This window comes from Anolis sagrei, chromosome 2 (genome assembly GCF_037176765.1).
Source record: "Anolis sagrei isolate rAnoSag1 chromosome 2, rAnoSag1.mat, whole genome shotgun sequence".
NCBI lineage: Eukaryota > Metazoa > Chordata > Lepidosauria > Squamata > Dactyloidae > Anolis > Anolis sagrei.
Genome location: NC_090022.1, coordinates 224,577,593 through 224,600,932, shown reverse-complemented (window position 1 = coordinate 224,600,932; position 23,340 = coordinate 224,577,593). Strand labels below are relative to the sequence as shown.

The 23,340-nt window shown below is 37.7% G+C and overlaps 1 protein-coding gene across 1 annotated transcript; it reads left to right on the top strand.

The window, feature by feature from the left end:
• The first annotated feature begins 1,068 nt into the window (after nt 1-1,068).
• On the top strand, nt 1,069-22,470 carry CARNMT1 (carnosine N-methyltransferase 1). Its single transcript, XM_060762186.2, has 8 exons — nt 1,069-1,420; nt 7,204-7,399; nt 7,923-8,086; nt 14,768-14,908; nt 17,056-17,234; nt 18,043-18,156; nt 19,396-19,499; nt 21,318-22,470. Exons 1-8 carry the CDS (start codon nt 1,143-1,145, stop codon nt 21,426-21,428), a joined length of 1,287 nt encoding a protein of 428 aa, XP_060618169.2. The 5' UTR covers nt 1,069-1,142; the 3' UTR covers nt 21,429-22,470.
• The last annotated feature ends 870 nt before the right edge of the window (nt 22,471-23,340 follow it).

Below are 23,340 nucleotides of genomic sequence, written 5' to 3'. Positions count from 1 at the left end.
CTAGTCTGGGAAGGCACATCGGAACAGCCAGGTCTTCAAGTTCTTTCTGAAGACTGCCAATGTAGGGGCCTGTCTAAGGTCTTTGGGGAGGGTGTTCCAAAGTCGGGGGCCGCCACGAAAAAGGCCCTGTCTCGAGTCCCCACCAAACGTGCTTGCAACGCAGGCGGGATCACGAGCAGGGCCTCTCCAGATGATCGGAGTGAGCGTGTGGGTTCGTAGATGGAAATGCGGTCCCACAGGTAGGATGGTCCCAAACTGTTCAGGGCTTTGTAGGTAAGCACCTGCACCTTAAATTGACCTCTCTCTGTAAGGAGCCCCAGTTAACATCCTGGCTGCTGCTCGTTGTACCAGTTGGAACTTCCAAGCCGTTTTCAAGGGCAGCCCCACGTAGAGCGCATTACAGTAATCCAACCTGGAGGTGACCAAGGCATGGTCACCTCCAGGTTGGGAGTTGACCATGCCTTGGGAGTTGAAAGTTTCTTCCAGCAATTTTCACCCATCTTGCATTTATCAAGCCCCATACATCGCATGATGTGTTCTGCATACAAGTTGAATAGGCTGGGTGAGAGGATACAACCCTTAAGGTAGCATAAGCCATTTCCAACCAATGGCAAGAGTTGTTCAGAGGGCACCTGCCTGTTTCTAAGGCTTGTCACTTTCCATGGCAGAGCTGGGGTAGAGCCGTGGCTCAACCCTCAAAACTGATACACAAGGCTGGCTTCGTGATCACATATTTCAAGGTAAAAATATCAACGTTGAAAGGACTACGTGATGGGAGCCAACGTCAGAACGCTAAATTCTTTTAAAACCAGCACTTTAGGGGGGGGGGGGAGTGTATGAGGCCTTTCACTCACTCAAAGGAACAACACTAGGACAGAAGCAGCAGCGACTTCGCTCCCGCCTTCGCTTTATCCCTTCTCGCGAGAACTGGGCAGGTTGCCAAGGGAACGCCTTCCTCGATGCGCATGTTCGGCGCGCGGACACCCAATGGGCAGGACGTGGGCGGCACCCTTCCGTTCCTTGAAAGGGGATTGGCTCCGCGGTGAAGCCGGAAGCACGCCTGAGCGGGGCCGGAAGTGGGCGCGAGGAGGGAGCGAGCGAAAGAGGGCGGGCCCGGGCACCGCAGAGGGAAAAGAAACGGGATGTCGCTCACTGCTGCCGCCGCGTGTGCCGTGCCGCGAAGCGAGGCGCTGCTTCCGTCTCCGCCGGGGAAGGCGATGCTGCGAGGGAGGCCGCCGAGCGGAGGGGCCGGAGGGCAAGCAGGGCCGGGGCTTGACTGCGCCCAAGAGAGGCGGGCCGCGGAGGAGGAGGAGGAGGAGGAGGAGGCAGCGGCGCCGAGAGAGAGCAAAGAGGGAGAGGAAGAGGAGAAGCTGGAGCGAGAGCACTTCCGGAGGATTATCAACGCTTTCCGTTACTACGGGTAACGAGCCCTTCCTGAGTGGCGTTTGCTGATCCTCTGTCGGGGGAGGAATCCCTACTCAGGTTTCCTGAGGAGGGCGCCGGCAGTCATTGCAGTACTTGTTCTGCACCCTATTTGTGCCCATTGAGGAACCGTGGCATCCTTCTTTCCTCCCTCCCTTCCTAGAAGCTTGCAGAGACCACCAGTTTGTGTCCTGCGGGTTGAGTAGCCTTTCTCTTAACCCAGGCCTGCACAACCTGTGGCTATTCAGGTGTTTTGGGCTTCAGCTCCCAGAATTCCTGGCCATTCGACAAGTTTCCTAGGGTTTCTGGGAGCTGAAGTCCAAGCCTCCTGGGGAGGGGGGGGGCACATTGCCACAGGTTCTGCAGCGATTCTCCCATCTCCAAGGGTTTCAGCTTCAACTCCCAGAAGCCTCAGCTGTTTTGGCCATTTTTCAGAAGTTCTGGGAACTGAAGTCCAAAATACCTGGAAGACTAGATTTTGGTGAACGCTGTATGCTTGGAACTAGAAATGTTTTGGAATTATTTATATTTAATATTGGATGTATATAATTTTTATTTATTTATTATTCAAACTTATATGCTGCCACTCCCCTGGGGCTCGGAGCGGCTTACAAGAACAGGCTAAAATCGAACACAATTTAAAAACAATTTAAAAACAACAATATCAAAGATCAAAGGTCTGTTGAAACAGATATGTCTTACATGCCCTGCGGAAAGCTGATAGGTCCCGCAAGGCATGGACTTCAGGTGGCAGAGTATTCCAGAGAGATGGTGCCACTGCTGTAAAGGCTCTGCGTTTGGTTGCTGTTAGACGCAAGGTCTTGACACTGGGAATTTCCAATAAATCTTGGACCGCAGAATGGAGGGATCTCTGGGGTTGGTAGGGGGTGAGGCGGTCCCTCAGGTACATTGGCCCCAGACCATGCAAGGCCTTAAAGGTAAGTACCATCACTTTGAAAGTGATCCGGTGCTCAATTGGTAACCAATGCAGCTGTAGTAAAATTGGTGTTATGTGGCATCTCATCGGAATTCCCGCAAGAAGCCGAACAGCTGCATTTTGTACCAACTTGAGCTCCCGGATCACCGATAGAGGAAGGCCAATGTAATGAGATATAATAATAATAAACTTTATTTATACCCTGCCACCATCTCCCTGATGGGGACTTGGAGTGGCTTACATGAGGCCAAGCCCAAACAACAATTACAATAAGGAGAAACCGAAAACGCAAACTGAAAACGTGAACAATAAACAACATCATAATTACATAAAACATGTGAATACATAACAATATAAAATTACAGTAAACACAAACACAGTGACAATGGGCGGGCTACATGTAATGGTTAAAAGAGGAACTAATTAAAACTAGTTAAAAACTCAGGTGATATAAAAGAGAAAGATTATTTGCGGATGAGGGCTCATTATAGTGGGGGTTGTGGAATAAGGCTTTCCCATGAGGGGGACAGAACATTGCAAATGAGCTATAATGCGGGATTGAATACCTATTCACCAAAGGCGCAGCGGAAGAGCCAGGTTTTGAGGTTCTTTTTAAAAGTTTCTAGGGTAGGGGCTTTCCTAATTTCTCCAGGTAGTGAATTCCAGAGTCGGAGAGCCACAGATATCTTAGAGATGGGAGCTAAATCCCTGAATTTCCTTATATAGTGCAAACCCACCTTACAGTTTAAGTTCATCCGGGGAGACCCTGCTATCGCTCCCACCAGCATCACAAATACTGGCAGGGACGAGAGACAAGGCCTTCTCAGCTGTAGCCCCCCCCCCTCCCTGTGGAACTTGTTTCCCAACGAGGTAAGATCGGCTTCATCCTTCCTGTCTTTTAGGAAGAAATTGAAGTTGTGGTTCTGGAACCAGACTTTTAGACAGCAGACATAAATCGCACTTTGGATATGGAATTTGACTGGAATGGTGATACAGCGGTTAATACTGTTTTTGTTGTTTTAATTAATGTTCTATTTATTGTTTTAATTGTTGTTTATTGCTTTGTTATATTTAATGGCATCAAATTGTGCCAAATGTAAGCCATCCTGAGTCCCCCTTTGGGGGTTGAGAAGAACGGGGTAGAAATGCTATAAATAAACAAACCCCTAACTATGAGAGCTTTGTTCCAAGACCCCTGCGATACCTGAAACTGTGGGTAATAGCATAATCTATATTTTGCCTATATTTGGGCAAGAATTGCACTGAAGGAACTAGACATTCCCATGAACAATTTTAGGGTGGAGATTTTTTTTTTTTAAACATGGGCAAGCGATACCATGGATATCAGCTCCATGGATCAAGGTTTGTACTGTATAGCCTCATCATGGATCTTTACTTTAAAACAATAATAGACTGGGTCCTGGCAATATAAAATATGGTATATGTATATACCTGCACACACATAGTCCCCTTGGGGAAATAGGGCAGAATACAAATAAAGTTTTATTATAAATTTTATTATAATAACAAAACAGGGAACTGCAATATAATGGCAGAACAAATCATCCAAATAAAAATTTGAAACCATCCAAAAAAAAAAAATCCGGATTGGTACTTGTACTCAAAATATACAATCCTACAAAACAATGGTCAACTAAAATTCCTAAACTTTGGAAAACAAAAACGTCTACATATAAAGTTCATTTATACTTGATAATTATATTAATCTTACTTTTATCCCACTTTTCTCCCCATAGAGGACTCCAGGCAGCTCACAGTGACATGACACAATAGAATTTGAAATCAAGGAAAATACATGTACATATGAATATCAAGATTAAAAAGCAATTAAATATTTGTATTATGAGTGTAAAATTTTGTTAAAATACAATTAAAATCACATTTAAAAATTAGACATCCCTCCCAAGATCCCACTCACAGCATCCCCAGCAGCCTGCCCTTCATTGTTCCTTAAATGCCTGATGGCAGAGGTATGTCTTCACCTGCTTATGAAAGGGAAGTAGGGATGGGGCTATCCTGGTCTCTAGGCTTTCTCCCTTTTTCCCAGCAAACATCCTTGGGAAAGATTGTCAAACAGAGAAAAGGACTTCCCCAGATGATCTTAGGCTCATACAAAGAGATAAGATCCTTCAAGTAACCTGTACCTAAGCCATATAGGACTTTTATAGGTCAAGACAAGCATTTTGATTTTTGCCCACAAATGGGTTAACAGCCAGAGGAGCTGTTGCCACAGAGAGGTTACCAGCCACAGTTAATAAACTGACTGCTTCTCTTTGGACCAACTGTTTCTGAGCATTTTCCAAAGGCATCCCTACATAGAGTGTATTACCATAGTCCAGCTGGGATGTAACCGAGGCATGCACCCCTGTGGCTGGATCTGACTTCTCTAGGAACAGGCACAAAACACTCCTGGTCACTGCTGATACCTGGGACTTCAGTTTCAGAGCTGAATCCAGCAGTCTTCCCAAATAGCGTACCAATGTTTTCAGTTGGAGTGTGATCACATATAACACAAGCTGAATCCCTATTCCCAGAACTGTCTTTCCACTGACCAAGAACACTTCTATCTTGTCTGGATTCAATTTCAAATGGTTTATCTTCATCTACTCCATTCCTGATGACACACTGGTTAAGGATCAGGACCGCCTCCTGGGCTTTAAGTAGAAAGGAGTAATAGAGTGTTATCTGCATATAGGTGGTACCACACTCCAAAACTCTGGATGGCCTATCCCAGTGGTTTCATGTATATTTTAAACAGCATGGGGGGCAGCACTGAATCCTGAGGGACTCTGCAGGCTAGTGACCAAGGAGTTGAACAGGAGTTCTTTAGCACCACCTTCTGAGATCGTCCCTCCAGGAAGGAATGAAGCTACTGAAAAAGAGTACCTCCAAGTCCCACCTTAGAAAGACAACTCAGAAGGATACCATGGTATCCAGCACAACCAGCAGAGGACACACTCCTGTTCAGTGCTGTGCATAGGTTATCCACTTGTGTGCATTGAATTATCAAAAAGCAAAGCCCTCATTGTTCCAACCACCGATGACATTATTTTTGAAAGTGTGGGGCATGTAGTTTCAAATTATTGTCAGTAGATGCCTCTCTCAGTGCACAAACATTCCCTGGCCTCGGTCATTTGCAGGATGGTGACTCTGCAACAGAAGACCTAATGAGATATTCTCCAGTTGCAGTTATTTTTAAGATTTGTTTTTGGCTTAACATGGTTACTAAAACTTGACAAATATACACAGAAGACTCATACAGATTTAGAAATTATGGTGTCTATATAGGAACAGGACTATTCAGGCAGATTTTCCTGTCTGCGCAGTTGTTCATTCTCAGCATCATCACTGGCAAAAAGAGTGGATGCCTCAACAAGTTATTGTAACTTGTCTGTAATTTGCAAGTGATGAAAGAGTGAGTCAACAGAAAGCAAGGCATCCAAAGGCGATGGAAGCCTATATTTAAGACAAGGTGTAGATGTATTTTTCCCCCTCACCATATTGTTTCTAAAAATGAGATAGCAAGTCAACATTTATGTAATATTATGTTTAAAAGCAATCCCTTCACACCAGATAGCCTAAGAAGCACTGATTTATGATATTAGACCTTTGTAAGTCCTGATCCTGTTTCTCTCTCTCTGAGGGATGTTTTATATCTGCTTGGCACTAGACAGGACTAGATGAGACAAAAGAGTTTTCTTTCCTTTATTAATGATGATTGTTTCTTCTATTGTTACAGCTTTGTTTTTGTATGATTCTTGTAGGCTGCGAAAGCTGAAGCAGATTAAGTGTTCTATTTAGTTCAGGGCCTTGTTGTTTCTATCTGTAAGAAAAATAAATCTCATTTGAAGTTATTTTGTGAATAAAATGTACAGTTCATAAACCAAAAATGATAGTATTATGCAAAACCAATGTGTATGTAATGTTTTAAGCTGTTAAAGTAACAGGGCAACTTTCTGTTTTTTCTGATTGTTTCCTAATTGTGTCTGAAAATGTCTGTTTTTTTTCCTGAAAAAAATCCATTTTCTGTTTTTAAAAATCAGGGATTTTTTTCTATAAATTAAAAATGTCTTATAGGTTTTTTCTTCACATTGCTGTGAACCATTATTTTCTTGTTTTAAAATATAAAATGAAAGCAATGAATTAATAGTTGTAATAGCAAAGAAACAAAACTGCACATCCCTGCCTGTGTAGGCCAAGCCTAGTATGTATTCAATTTATTTAATTCAATATCTATATTTCTTTAATTTATTTCTGTATTGTCCAATAACTCTCGTGGGTAGTCAGCAAAATAATAAACTGCACCAAATATAATTTCCACTACTGCTCTGAGAGTTATTGGTTGCCCTCTCCCCTCTTTGGAAGAAATTTATAATTCCCACTGACTTAAAAAAGCTCAGAATAGACTTAAGGATCTATCTCACCCTGGATATTCTCTTTTGAATTATTACCATGTGGCATACGGTATAGGAAGATAGAAGCAAGGACAAATAGGTTGAGAGATTGCTTCTATCCCAGAGTTGTGATTATACTGAACTATGGTTTCATACTGATGTGGCACTAGAGATTGTGAAATAGTGGCTAGAATGTGGAAGGATGGGTGTTTTGTTCTACATATATTCTACATATATAATGTGTATTGGGGATGGAATTTAATTTCATTGTACAATGTACAGTGGCAAGTTATTCTATTCTAAAATCTACAGTAACATACAAAATTACAATTACTTAAAATACATACATTAAAATGGCAATAGAAGATTTCAGTATAATACCCTGTGTGTGTTAGTTTCCAATATTTGTGTTACCTTTTTCATTTCCAGAACTAATATGCATGAAAGAGTGAATCGTGCAGAGAGACAGTTCAGATCTCTTCCAGCGGTTCAGCAGAGATTGCTCCCTCATTTTCTGCCTCATCTTGACAAGATTCGGAAATGTATTGACCACAATCAAGACATCTTGCAGACAATTGTGAACGACTGCACCAACATGTTTGAAAATAAAGAATATGGTGATGATGTGGGTTTAATTTTTTTTCTCAGCTGTATTCAGATTTTATTTATTTTATTTTTAATAACTAATGCATATGGATATTGTTGCACCAAGACCTCTTTGTTATCTAGTATATAATTTGATTAAACCAGCTGGTAGTACGAAAGAGACTATTATAGTACTGTTAATTTTTTTTATAAAGATATAAACATAGGTATGGCAATTTGAGGCTGACTTCTTAAACATCGTTTTTAACATAAACATTCAATCACTACACATTTTCTTCCTATAAAGGTTTATAAGATTTTTTAATAAAAGACTTGTTCATTCTCCTACACCAGGTTTTTTTGGTTTGTTTTAAGATTTGTGTTTAATTACTTTTGGGGTATTTTTTTATCTTAGTGGTAATTGTAGAAGAGTTTATTTTAAGCAGTTCAGTTATTTCATTTATGATTTGGTTATTACCTTGATCTTTGCCTCAGAAATGTTACTTAGTTTTTCTTGGTTTTTGGATTGGTACTTCAACTAACTTTTAAAACATTTCTATTAGGATACTAAAAGAATTATACCAGCCTCAACATTTGACATGGATAAATTAAAGTCTACTTTGAAACAATTTGTAAGAGATTGGAGTGAAACCGGAAAGCCTGAGAGAGATTCCTGCTATCAGCCAATCATCAATGAAATTGTAAAGAACTTTCCAAAAGACAGATGGTAAATATTTTGGGAGACTTACTTGAAGGGCTAAATATACACTAATACATTTGTTATAACTTATTTCAAACCAGAAGGGGGAAAACCTTAACTACTATTTAAACTGGTATTTTAAAATTTGTAGGTTAACCAGAAAGGGAGGAATTGTCAATCTGTCACATCTTTATAGTATGACTTCAATCCCTAAAGTTTAGGCTGTTCAGCAGATTGATATTTTGATTAAAAACTTTTGAGTGGGTGACAACACTACATTTGATAGCATAAAATTGTGGATAAGTAGCAAGTATAAACGTGTAATAATAGAATCTGGTATTACCTAAACTATGTTGCCAAATCCCTGCCATTCATGAATCCATCTTTGAGAAGTGGTGGTGCAATCTTTGTATACAAATTTGCAATGAAGTAGCATCTACCAAATTCCAAAGTAAGTCTGCCACCTAGACCAAGTGAAAACAAATATAGTTCATATATCACATAATATCCCCCAGTTCTTTAAACATAGCTATGATATTAACTCTCAATTTTCTTCGATAACCTAAACCGAACTGTCTCCTTTAACCTTTCCACATACAGCTTGATTTCTGGATACACTAGATAGAGATCTAGTGATGAGATCAAAATATTTAAAGAAATACTGCTCACCTTAGTCTTGACACATTCCAGTTTGTTGAGATCTTTCTTAAAATGTTGCGACATGAGCTGGAGAGTTTGATCAAGGTAGAATAGAGTGATATTATTTCCCTTTACCTAAAAAAAAATCCCTTGTAGGCATGTTACCACATCCAGAATTTGTTGTCTTTGAAACAACACTGGGTCCAGGACAAAACCCTGAAATACACATATTATAAATTATCTCCAGGAGTATGAGAAGCTATAGGTGAGCATTCATTTGACTTGCTCCACCAAGGATTTAGAAATTCACCCAAGTGTCAAATTCACCTTCGGGCTGAGAAGGACAGTAAATAAATAAATATTTTTTCATCTTCTCATGGAGACCGTGATAAAGGCATTATTAAATAATTCTGATTTCTCTCTTCCATTCAGTACCAATTCTCCATCTTGTAGATGTGCCATTTTCCTGTCCTCCTTGCTCCAGACAGAAGAAATCCCCCTTTTTATTATTGTTATACTCTCTTGCAAGCCTAAGTCCTTTCTGAGGTTTAGCTTTGCCATCCTTCTTCCCTGCAAATATTTCATCCTCATTTTTACAGTTCTTTACTGAGTTGTTTTCTTCTTTTGTATATGTCACTTTTAAATTTCAACTTATCCAGTAACTCCTTATGAATCTTTCCATAGATTGTTCTAGTTCTCTCACTTTTCTTATTTCACTTTTTAATAATAGGCCTTGAAAACTCCCTTATTTTTGAGTTATTTCTTACCATGCAATCTCACTCACTATTTCCTCAAGTTTACTGAAACTGGCTTTTAAAATCCTAAGTGCATGTCCAGTTTTATATGTATAATGAATTTCAAAAGGATGTGTTCACCTCCATCTTACATATTGTTGACCAGTTTTTATTTGTTGGTGAGAATCGGATCCAAGATTGTCATTCCTTTGCCGCTTCTCCTATCTTTAGGAAATTGACTTTCTCGGCAGGTCAAGTGGAAGAATTTATTGGCACTTGGCAGAGTGGTCCAAGAAGCACAATCCTCTCTGATAACATTATCTGCCTGTCCAGTTATTCACTTGTAGTCTTTTTCTCTCCCTTCTTAGGCCAAAAACTCTTAATCTTTCCTGATGAGCTGGTGTGGATTGGCAGGCCTGAAGTTATTGCATCTTATCTTCCAGCAGGGTAATTAGCTTTCACTTGTTGCAAGTATAGCTTTCTGCATCCACAGGCATGAAAACAAAAAAATGGCACATACATTAGAGGTCACTGTAGTAACTCTCACAAAATTCTTATTTTTCATCCTGTGACCCAGGACTCCCACTCACATCCCTGTAAGGTGTCCTTGTTTGTTCTCCTTGTTCATAATCTCCTGCCCATGTGCTTGTAGGGTTTATAGCAATATAAATGGTTTCTGACTTGACCCCACACCAAGTTAGTAATTCTTTCATAGACCATGGCTCTAGCTCATTGTTTTGAAAGCTCAATTGCCAATTGAGGATAACATTTTATTTCATTTTATTTTGAACTGGCACTGCATTGTATTCCACTAGCTACAACTTTCTTTCTGGTAAAGCTGTCCATTAACTGGCAGTAGATTCCTTGGGGTCTGGCATGAGTTCTTGAACTGGGAGCTGGTACACAAAGTCATGCAGAAATTCATAAGGAAGTATCCAAACATCTCATTCAAGCAGATTTCTCCTGTCAGCGATTCTATTTATATTTTACCATGTTCAAGAATATATTTATATACAAATAGCTGTTCAAGCATTATTTTGAAATATCATAGAATCAAAACTAAAATGGATTATAAAATATTCTGGTTCAGCTTATTGTTGTGAAGTAAAATAGTCAGTGTTTCACAATTACAGAGCAAATCTTAACAGACACTTAAAGGGACAGTGTATTAAAATACATCTTGCAGGAAATTAAGGCACATATTGGAACAGCGGTAGAAAGATATCCTTCAAGCAAAGTCAAAAAGAAATTGATGAGAAACTGTAATTAACATCATGCTTTTCCTGTTTGTGCTTTTCGTATTCATGAAAAGCACAAATACATGTTTGAAAAAGTTATGAAACTAGCATGCTGTTTTTACTATTTGGGCTTCCTTAGGCAGTAGTAATTAACTGCATGGTAGTCCTACGCCATTATGTCTCTTCTAATGTGATTCTGGTGGCAGAATTCTGTTTGTAACTGGGATTGGCACACTGAAATAAGCGGTTCTGCTCCCTCCCGCTTTGAATTTAGTTTTAAATCATTGCTGCTAAATTACATAGCCCACAGAGAGATTTTGAAAAGGTAAAGGCTTAAGAGCTCATTCAAAATGTAACATGAATACCCTTCCCTTGTTAGATTCAAGGCATTCAAGAATGTCTTCAGTTATAGAAAAAACTACGGTAAGTTTTTATACATTTAAATCAAAGGGTTTGTTTTTCAATAAATCTTCCACCTAGTTTTGTTTAGCGGGGAAAAGGAATATTTCCATGTGTTTGGATGGAATATTTATGTGTTGTATAGGAAGATACAGGGTAATGCTTACAATTCAGAACACTGAATGTTCTCTCTAATGCAGATACTTTTAAATTAGCTAGCTGCAAAGTATGAATGCAGAACCACATGAATGGCACAGTGTAATGTGAAAAAGGAGTATGTTGATTTGGCCATTTTTTGTCTTCCCCATCATATCCTAGGCATATTTTCTAACAGGAAATGATCCAGAGATTTTGCTTTAAAATGTTTAAAAATGAACTACAATCAATTTTTTAATTCTGAGATCCTGAATATTTCTAATCATTTTTAGTTATGATGTAGTTATGTATTTTCAGCCCACTTAATAGCATTCATGAGGATTTTCTATATATAACATTTAGATTATAGAATTTTTTTCATTATTTTGATCCAGTAAACACTAGTCTGAAGTGTGAAGATTTTTCTTGAAAATATTTTAATGGCAGTTGAAAGATACAGTGGGTCTGCTTCTTACAGAAGCTTGTTGAATTCAGTTTTATATGTAAACAAAGAGCTTTGAGTAGCATAGAATTACTGTGAAGGACCTAGTGATGCTTAAAGAAGTGTTTTTTGCTCTAGCCCTGCAATGCAATTCTTTTGGCGTGTTCCACTGGAAATTAACCATTGGATCATGCTGGGGCCTAGAGAAAACACTTCCCTAGGTATTGTTAGGTCTACCAGAGCAATAGTATGGTATACTTCAGCCAGAAGCTCAAGACATCTATAAAAGAGCTGTTTACAGTATTAAAATGTTATAGCAAATTTGAAACCCAGCAAAAACAATCAATCTTCTCCCCAATCATTAAAACATCAAATTAAAGTCTGAATCCTTGTCAAATTGGGGAGGGTGTGTGTTCTGACATTAAAATGAATATTATGAGGAGACCTCCTTAAGGATGACATTCCTTATCAACTGAAGAAATTCCATTCCATGGTAGTTTGGAAAGCACCCAAAAGAGCACTTTCAAAGATGATTTTAACAACCAGGCAGGAACATTGGGAGAAGTTTCTCTTTGTGGTAGATTTTTCCCCCTGATCACTTCCCCAAATTAATGTATTGCAGTCCCTTGTGTTTCCCAAAAGTTCCTGTTGGTTGAGATAACAGAATAAGACAATATAAGAATTAGAAAACATTAATCTGTAACCATTTACACCGGTTCACATTAGGGCAAGGCCAGTGTGGGACAGAAGCAGAGAGCTGAATTCAATTTCAGGGAAGTTGTCAGGCCTGCTTTCTAATAATGGTTGAAAGTATAGACCAAATGGTGGAATTGGTAATTATTTAATATTCTTTTAAACTAATTGAAATAGTCTCTACTTTTCCATGATCAAGTTTTCAGATTGTTTTTATTTGTGCATGTATACTACCCTTAGATTTTACTTTGGGTGGGATATTTTATGTTAATACTCCTGTAGCCAGCAACATGTGTGTGTTTTTTATGTCAGCTATTGACTTAGAGTGAGCCCTATGAATTTCATAGTGTTTTCCCAAGCAAGGAATACTGAGAGGTAGTTTTGCAAGTTTCTTGCTCTGAAACATACAAAAGCTTGGTCTCAAATAAATTCTTCCAGTTTTTTTTTAGAACAGAGAAAAATACCATAGATAATCTGGGAAACCATGAAATAATGGCTACCTAGGGAAAGGAGGGTGATGATTGGGAAAGCCCCGAAAGGGCCACATTAGCCCTAAAGGAGTTGTAAATGTGTTTTAAATGTGTTTAAAAATTATCAGGTTTGATTAAATTTCCAGAAAGTTGAAACCTTTGTGGTTGTGCCTATAGTTTTCAAACATTTAGTAATTGAGATACTGTGCATTTAGTTTTTAAACATATGATGCACCCTTCTTTGTTTTATTTCTTGCCGGTCCTCAGTAGTACTTGTAGTGAGCACACTTAAGAATGACATTTTGTTGTTAACATTAATGGATGCAACTTGGTTTAACTTTGTATCCTTTTTAGTGATCTCACTACAATGGGATGGGGGTTACACAAGCTGAGAAGTATTACAGTTGAACATTTTAACTATTCCTATGAAATATTGGAAGATTTACATTTCTTAGCATTATGTGCCTGAAAAACTGAAAATCTGGTTATTTGCTTGTTTTGCAATATACTTGTGTCACTTAGCATTTCACTTGTTTCATTATTTAAGACATGTCATTTTGCTAAATCTCAATACTTCAGCTTCAGATTATATTTCCATTGGTCAGTGACTTCTGTGTTCTCAGCTGTGGCAAAATTTTCATGGAGTGTGAAGAATTGATAGGCACAAACTGGCTCCTTCAGCTGAATTAATGGCTGAAGTGAAATACTGGGTGTATCATTCTGTAGATCTTGGGGAGTTCTAGTTCTGAAGACACTTTTAAAAGCTGAATTAATTGGAACATTGTGCTGGATGACAGTGTTCCAAAGTGAATGCAGACAGCAGCAGAAGTGTTGTATATAGTCAGATATAAGTTGACTATTTATGTATAAACAGGGAGCAGGTTTTGGAGGTCAAAATGATGGATTTTGAGATGATCCATGGATAAATCAAGGATTATTCCGAGAAGAGGGGAAAGCACCAATGCTGACTCAGAGGCCAACCACTCCTGGCCACCACCACTATTTCTCTGCCCAGGCATTCAGAAAGGCCAGCACAATTGAGGAGAGAGTTGTGAGGGATCAGTGGTTGTTTTAGGGTTTTTTTAGGATGTACTTTTTCAAGGATAGGAATTAAGGTACAGTACTGACAAGCCTTCCCCATGTCCCTTAATCAGAACACTTTATTCTAATGGGACTTTTCAGAGCCCTTCACATAAAAACATCTGTGTATAAGTTGACCCAGGGTGTTTTGGCTGGTTTTTTAATTGTTTTTTATTGTTGCTAAAATTTCTAGATTTATATATGAGTAAATGAGTATAGGGTATTCCTTTTATTGGACCACCTAAAGGTCACATCATAATAAACTCAATTTCAGATACAGTAAGAGAGGCCTAATGCCAAACAAAAATGTGTTCTTCTGTATATTAGAATAAAGTGTTTTGATTAAGGGACATGGGGAAGGCTTGTCTGCAGTCCCCGGATCTTAAAGAAGTTCTCTGCTGGCTAAGTAACAACAACACTATATTTACTTTTAAATAAAGCCATTACCTTCAGAAGGTTTTACTCTACATAATGATGTCTAGGATTGCTCTGTAATTTTGTTTGTACAGAGTGCAGCTAAAAGTGCAAAAACACGGTATTACAACCATAAATTAAATAATGGGTATGTTGTCTTTTGAAAATGCAAATGGCAATCATTATTCACAGGTTTCTCCAGCACTAATTAAAACATACAGGATCCCTTTAAGACAGAAGAAAATGTGATGATTATATTAGCAAATTCAGAGATTATATTGAATATGTCTTCTGAAAGTAGAGTAGTATCCAGTTTAGACATTTGGTTGTCAAAATACATGTAACCCAGGTTTGGGGAATTGTGGAGGTAAATGGGGTTGAAGATGGGGTAACATTTACCACGGCAATTCATTCTATCAAATATACTTTTAAAAGGATTAATAATTATTTTTGTTGTGTTTCAGGGACCTCTCCAAAGTTAATATCCTGGTGCCTGGTGCTGGACTAGGTAGATTGGCCTGGGAAATAGCTATGCTTGGTTATACTTGTCAAGGAAATGAATGGAGCCTCTTTATGCTCTTTTCTTCTAATTTTGTTCTTAACAGGTATAAAAACATATTTGGCTGCTGTTTTTCATTTCTTGTTATGCTTTTTTAATTTTTAAAACTTGGACAACACAAGAATGCAAAAAATATTAAATGTTCAGGAAGACAAGGAAAGAAAGAAATGGGGGAGAAGACATATCATGGGCTGACTTCTTTGTGCCTCCCTCCCAATAAAAATAGAAAAATCAGCATTTTTCCAGATATTCAGTAATATCCAGAAAATCCCTTACATTACCAATTAATTCTCTTTTTGGTATAAATTTGTCATCCCCATGAATATTCTGAGTAATATGCTTGCTTTGTCTACTTGCCAAAATAGAGGCGACAATCTTACAATTATTGTTCAATAGGTCTCTAATTTATAGTTTAGTGTTTCATCTCTATCTTCTTTAAATATCACTGTAATAGAACCATTTTTTTCAGTAGTCTGAGATCTGTCCTTTACTCACAAAACACCTTGAATGGTGGAACTCATTTGTCTTCAACTTTCTTATATAATATAATGCAATGTAATCCAACAAGGCCTGGAGCTCTCCCAAATTTAGTATTTTTGACCACCTCAATGAATTTGATCATAGTCACAGTTCTATTCAAGCTTTGGTTTTATTCAAAACATAATTTATCCAGTTAAAATTTATTTAAATATTCTTTCTTATCTGGGATTATTTTTTGCCCTTCACATAAAAACTTCTGATGTAGTCAGAAGGTTTTCACTTTCTTTGCATTATCCGTTCTGTATTGACCTACCACCTTGATTTTCGTGATTACTTTCTTCATCCTTTCCAATCTCAATTTATAAAAAAGCCACTTATCAGGTTTATTTGCAAATTGAAAATTATTATGCTTAAAATATGATAATGTAGCACTCATTTACTGGATTGTTAACACTGAAAATTGCTATAGCAATAACATGTTTATTGAGTCTTTCTCAAATTTCTCTTTACGTTTCCATTCTAAACCTTTTAATTTCTGCAGTTAATTTGTTCTTGCACCTCTCTCTCTGAGCTATATTTTACAAATTTCCCCCTCATATAGGCTTTACTTATATTCCAGACTGCCATACAGCTTCTTGCCTTATTCAAGTCCAGTTCCAAAAATTCTCTCACATCTAACCTTGCATAGTTTTAATATTTCTGTCTTTCAGAGTCTTCCTCTAAAACATGTTGACTTTGATTTCAAAAACATAGTAATTGGATTTTAATCTGAAAATGGTTTTGGTGAAATGCCCATTCCTTTTACCAAACTGGCCATAATCTTAAAAATCATGGTACCTTGAGAAAAGGGTATAGTCTCTGGATGCAAATATCACCAAACCTCTAATATCCAGCATATTTGAAACTATTTTTATTTCTTTTCCTGGTTCTATGTTCGACCCAGTTGGTGCTAACACTGGTGTTTCTTTAAACTCCAGCTTTCAGTTACAGTTAAGCCAGAAAACTGATTTTAATCCTCTTGCCTACTTACCAGGATTTGATTCTGTCCTCATAGTTAATAAGCAGGGATTGATTAAAGCCAGCTCAAGAGACTGTGGTTTAAACAACTTTTGGTGATTATCTGTGAGGCAAGGCACAGTTTGGTAGGACAGGCCACAAAGGAGTCTGCATGATTAATGCAAAGGCCAACAGCCCATCTATTCAAATTCATTGTATCTGAACTGGACACTTCTCCCCCCCCCCCCCCCCCTCTCTCTCTATATATATTAATAGACCAAACTGTTAAGAACATGAAATCAGCAAAGTTAAGTAAGACCTTGCCTGTGACCAACGAATGTCCTTACTTGACATCCAACACAAATGTCTGGGATTTGTCTTGGAGAGACAAATTAGAATTCAGAAGTAGGTTCGTGAATAAATATATTTGCTACTTGTAGGCCACTAATATATTTATGTTGAATTTATTTGGAAAAACTGGTGAAACAGTTATTGCATTAAGAATCTTAGGCTGTTGACGATATTGTCTGAAGTTGGTTCAGATTTTGATTTCTTGCTCTTTTTATAACCATTTATCAAATGTTATTAAGGAGGAATGATTTCAGAGACAACTGTTAAAACTGAAACATTGTGTTATAAAAAGAGTCAAGATAAAAATAATGTTTGTAATATTGTATGGTAAATGGCACAGTGAAATTGTATTTGATTATATTTCAGATGCTGTGAAACAAATTCATATAAATTATATCCCTGGATCCATCAGTTTAGCAATAACAAGAGATCTGTTGATCAGATACAGCCAGTTTATTTCCCTGATGTTGACCCTCACAGTCTTCCTCCTGGTGCAAATTTTTCTATGACGGCAGGCGATTTTCAAGAAATCTACTCTGAGTGTAGTAAGTAAGGAAACCACATATATATACAGAGTTTTGCGTGATAAAAGTTTATAAGACAATGAAATATTCACCCATTTTTATCTTCTGACCGATATGTTTTTTATATATATTCCACTTAAAAAAATAAGTTAGCACTTTTGAAGAAATTGTTGTATAATAATATTTGAAACCTTATAGTTCTAGATAAAGTTGATTTTCATTTGCTTTTTAAACAAGGTGACTCAAACAAGATGATCATTCTTTTGCTGGAAATAATCTAGAGTACAATATTACCATTCTCACCCACAAAGATATAACAGTGAATGAAGTCAGGAGATAAGGTTGTTATATTTCCACTACTGTGTTCGAGAGGCCAGAACGTTGTGGAATACAACAAAGACAATCCTGGCTTGCTTAGGAAAAGTTCCCTCTGGCATGGACCTCCACTTCAAATTTAATATAAATATTCTGACACTCACATTTGACATTGCATAGCTCTGTCATGAACTTTTAGAGGTGTGGTTGAAAGCAGCAAGCCCCTCTTGTTGCTAACTCCACCCCATCCTTGTAGGAATATTCATTCAGTTTGGGGTGATTTTTTCCATTGTGATTTTGAAAATCCTTTACCTATAGTTATAGGCTGTAACCAGGAAGGTCCATTTCTGATGGAAATAGATGTAACAGTGCTGCAAACCCTTTAGAAGGGTAAGCTCCTGTTTCTAAACTTCATTTCATATTTCCATTCTAACTGATACTGTTAGCATTTGTTAAAAAAGTGAAATCTAATAAAGATTTATGAGTAGACCACGTTTGTTTTTTCTTTATACAGATGTATGGGATTGTGTAGCAACCTGCTTCTTCATAGACACAGCACATAATGTCATAGATTACATTGATACAATATGGAAAATACTCAAACCAGGAGGAATATGGATAAATTTAGGTAATTTGCTATACCTTTTAAAAATGTTAAGATATAAAAAATTGCACTTTGTAATGATTGTAGCACAGGCATGGGGAAAGTTTTTTTTTTGCCTTGGGGCTGCATTATGGGCTGGGCTGGGCTGGGGAGTGTTAACGCCCTGCGGTTGGGTTGTCCTCCCATCCTTATACCGGGTAGGAGGGTGAGACACATGGCAACTGAGAGCACTCCAGGTGGTTCAGAGCCTTCCTCCCCTGTCCTTTCAGCATGAGGACCCTGTGGGCTACTATGTCCTTATGCCCAGGGAACAGGGAAAATTAGGACTGGACATAAGTTCCCAGAGGGCCATGCCTGCTGTAGCACTAAAGGCTATAACATCTCCATTAAGAACTCCTGGTGTATTACCAGTTTACGAGATCTAATATGGTATAATGGTGTGGCTCTAGAGATCAAGTTTTGAATCCCTGCTCAGCTACAGAAATCCGCTGGGTGACCTTGGCTAAATCACATACTCTTAGCCTCAGAGGAAGGGCAACCCATTCTGAACACATTCTCCCATGAAAATACTGTGATAAGTTTGCCTTAGGGTCTCCAAAAGTAAAAACAAAAACAAAAACACATGCAGCAACTACAACAAATTACTAGGTTCCCTTCAACTGTGAAACTAATTGAATTTTAAGTTTTCACATGTTTTATTGTCTAATGCCAATCTGTTTTGAAGATATTGCCTAGATAATTTGATAACAGCAGATTCAATATAGGAATGCTAATAAGCTGATGACAAATTTGTGAAAATATTTAAAAGCAGGTTATACAGTTTGCATTAAAATGCCCAAAATGTATGTTGTTCACAACCTAACTGCCAGCATACTGTGCAGAATACACAAATATGGTAATGACTGTAGCACAGGCATGGGCAGAGTTTATTGCCTTTCGCCTTTGAACCTTTGTTGGCTTTTGTAAAGTAATTCGGATCTCTTGTGTTCACTTTTTATGTTAGTTATAATTTTTGATAGATTATGTTTTTATCTAAGATATCATGTTTAGCTGGCCTTTTATGTGGGGTTATTCTGGATTATTACACTTGTACTTATTGTTATTGAGACATTGAATGTTTGTCTTTTTGTTTGTTGGAATTCGCCTTGAGTCCCCTTGGGGAGATAGGGTGGAATATAAATTAAAATGTATTTTATTATTATTGTTATGGTTGCATGAGAGATTTGTTTAACTGAATTTCCTTATTCTTCCGCTATGTCATAGGTCCTCTGCTCTATCACTTTGAAAATTTAGCAAATGAATTATCGATTGAGCTGAGTTATGAAGACATAAGAAATGTAATGTTACAATATGGATTCCATATAGAGGTAAGCATTTATTATATATTTTTAAGAATTGTATTTTAAATACAAGAAATAGCCACAAAAAACCATAGTGCAATAGAAAATACAAAAAGATACCTTCTCAAATCTATGTATAATTAGTAGGAAGACAAAGGTCAGAAACACTCAAAGCCTTTTATGATGTTATAGTCCTAAATGATGATAATGGTAAGTTTGAATTCAAGTAATGCTTCACTCAAGTTTGCCTTTCATTGTTGTCTTGTAGTCCTATATTGTCATGATGATGTTTTTGTTCCTCATATGCTTATAGCTGAACTCGGGTGATTGAATGCATATCAACATGGTAATGAAACAGACCACAAAGAACATGGGGCATTAAAATGTCACTGGCTGGAACAAATAGAAAGCTTACTAACTTTAGGAAGAGGGAACCAGCCTGTAGGTGCATAATAGCTTATAGTAAATAAACTGAGGCAGCAGAATTATAGTTGAGTATTATGGAACGGGTCTCTTTCCATGGCTGTACTTTCAAGACCAAAGGAATGGGAAGAAACATGCTTTCCAGCACTTCAAATACATCAAGTTTTAAGATTTATGAATAGTGGCTCTAAATTAAATAGAATGGGAAGCTTTCAGTAAAATAAGTAGTTTCTCTGCCCCCTGCCCCCAGTGAGCCCTAAATCACTTAACCAGGACTAGGGTTATAGTCTCTGGTGTAGATTGCAATGTCTCAAATTTGTGTCTGAAAAGCTAGTTTTATTGGTTAAATCCAACTCAGTGTTAGCATAGAACAGTGGTGGCGAACCTATGACACATGTGCCAGAAGGGGCACGCAGCATCCTCTCTCCTGGCACGTGAGCTATCGCCGGCCCCCCATTCGCCATCCGGCCCCCCGTTCGCCTACCCCCTGCTTGCTTGCCCTCTGCCTGCCTGTTCATTCACTCGTCCATCTGCCCCTACTCCCCCCCTGTGCCCTCTCTCCCCCCGGTTTGAATGCGCCATCTCTAAAAGGTTCACCATCACTGCTATCAGAGTTCAGTCAACCCCATATTCTTGTACTTATAAAAACATTAGTTCTTCCCTTTGTGCATATTTGAGTACTGGTTTTTTTGAAAGCACAATATCATAGAAGCTAGTTGAAGGACACTTTGAGATACTGTAGTGGTCTATTTATTTGGCTAAACCAAGATGCTCTTGGTATGTATGCGTTTTAAAGACAGTATATTCTAAATGGTGATCACTACAGTATGGAAGCAATTGAATAATAGTTAAAGCGTTTTATTTATGGTTAGTGATAACACTAATCAAATGGTAATAGAGATGGAGTATCCCTTATCTGAAAATGCTCCCAAATCCAAAACATGGGTGGCCAAGATAGTGATGACTTTGTTTTCTGATGCTTCAAATGTACAAAAAAGTTCAATGCACAAAATCATTTACAATTTTGTGCATAAAATGGCCTTTAGACTCTGTGTATAAGGGGTATAGGAAACACAAAAGGATTTTGTGTTTAAACTCTCGTCCTCACCCTGGTGATATTTCATTATGTATATGCAAACACTTTTGGTTTCAAGCATTTTGGATAAGGAATGTTCTACATATAGTGGCTCCTTTAGACTCTGTTTTAGTCCTGCTGATTTTAAAAAAACATTTGGCTCTTAAAATCTTCCCCATATGTGTGATTGCTCTATAAATTGTTTTTCGGTTACATAAAATGGTCAACCTGAAGAATTTCCGTTAAAGGACAAGATAGAAATTTCTAAAAAAGTGATCATCGATAAATATATTGTTAGTGAACTGCATTCTAATATGATAAAATTTGTGTGTGTGTTTTTTTTTCAGGTGGAGCATGAATCTGTCTTGACAACATATACTGTGAATGAGCTGTCTATGATGAAATACTACTATGAATGTGTCATGTTTGTGGTTAGAAAACCTGAGAATAGTATATGAAATGGATGCTGGGGAAGATGCTGGCATTTTTGTTGATGACGTTAGCACAGAATTGTCTCTAAATGATGACTGGAACCAACCTCATATCGGCAGTGCCTTCTTGTTCCTCACAATAGCTCTGTCTGTTTTCTAAACGTTACCCGAGTCAGACTTCTAAATATTAGAACAATGCGTGTGCAATACAAGTATCCCCACACATGTTCATTAAATTCTGATTAATCAGGTTTTTTCCCTAAACAAGCAGATAATTTTGATACCTCATTTACATACATTTATTGTAATGTACAACAAAGTATACTTCCACATCTGAAAGAATATCTAATATCATGGTGAACACTTAATTGAATTTTGCCCCACATTTGAGAGAAATGCAAATTGAAAAATCACCCTAACATATTTTGATATTTTTAGTGATTTTTAATCCTTTTAGGAATTAGGAACAGCAGTTTATGATCTGAGCTATCTACCTATCAGAGACACCCATAAGCCTTCACAAGGACCTTCCACAAGAAACTGGCAATGGGCACTGAAATGGGCCAAGATATGACACATCCGAGAAATGAGATCCTACATTCCTGGCACCTCCTATAGGGCTAAAGGCCAAGTCTAGAAGATTTCCCAGTTCTCCTTCATAGGCTTCACAGTGAACAGTAGGAGTGAGAACTGCCAATTCTGCTATGAGCAGTGCAACATTGAATTATGGTGGTAGTCATTACAAACTATTATCTGTCTGACTGTTATAACAGTAATGTTTGCAAAGTAATGTTTTAATAATTAGAACTTTATTATTATTCAATAATGAATCTGATCTGAAGTGCGCTTAACTCTAATGGGACTGACCTATTCTTTCGAGAAGTTATTTACAGTTACTGTACAGCTGTTCTGTGGTAGTAGCATTGGAAGTTCATTTGAATAAATCTACTTTTCAGGGCATGTGTTAACAAGCTGGATGATAACTACATTGAAACAAATACGTGTACTGCCAATTCTAGCTACTGACAGTTCACTTCTGACCTTTAAGTAAAGGGATGCTTAATGCGGATTTTGCTTTATTCCCTCTGACTTCTTCTTTATCACATTCACTGTTCAAAGTTATGTGCCATATTAAAGTATAGGCAACATTTCTTTAAAATGCATAAAATGTACTACTGAAATCAATTTGTAATTTCAAATCTCAAATGAGGAGTTTAAAATGGGCCATTCAGATGATATAGAATTGCAGGAGCTGGCATTCCTTGCCATTGGCCATCTTGTCTAGAATTGCGGGTCATGCAGCCCAACAACATAAATTACAGTTAAATTTAAAAGATTGACATATAGAGGTTTTTGCTTGATTTTTTTTTTAATAATTTTTTATTGTAGCTTTAACATATTCGGTATTTAAACATTCTTATACTTATCACTTTCCATTAACAATTGTACAGAACATGTATGTCTTAATACCTATAATATTTCATTCTCCTGCTTTATTACATCCAGTCACCCAGTGCTAACCCTTCAGCCCCGACCAGCCAATACAATACTTATTTCCAAAAATCAGTTGTTTCTATTACAGGTTTGGTCCCCTTACCTTCTATATATACATATTCTATCAATTTCCCCCAAATCTTCCCAAAATCGTCTTTTTTTGATAATCCTCTTTTAACCTTAATGTTTCGTGTCAGTTTATCGTTTATTGCGATGTCCCAAATCTCCCTATACCACTCTTCCAATTGGCACTCCCCTCCTTCTTTCCATTTTTTAACTATTAATAATCTTGCTGCTGTTACCAGATTGGCAATTAATTCTTTTAGTTCTTTTGGTATTTTATCATTGTCAATAAATGACAGCAGTGCTATCTCTGGTGTTCCTGTTATCACTATTTGGGTGATTCTTCTTATTTCTTGAAATACATTTTCCCAAAATTTTTGAA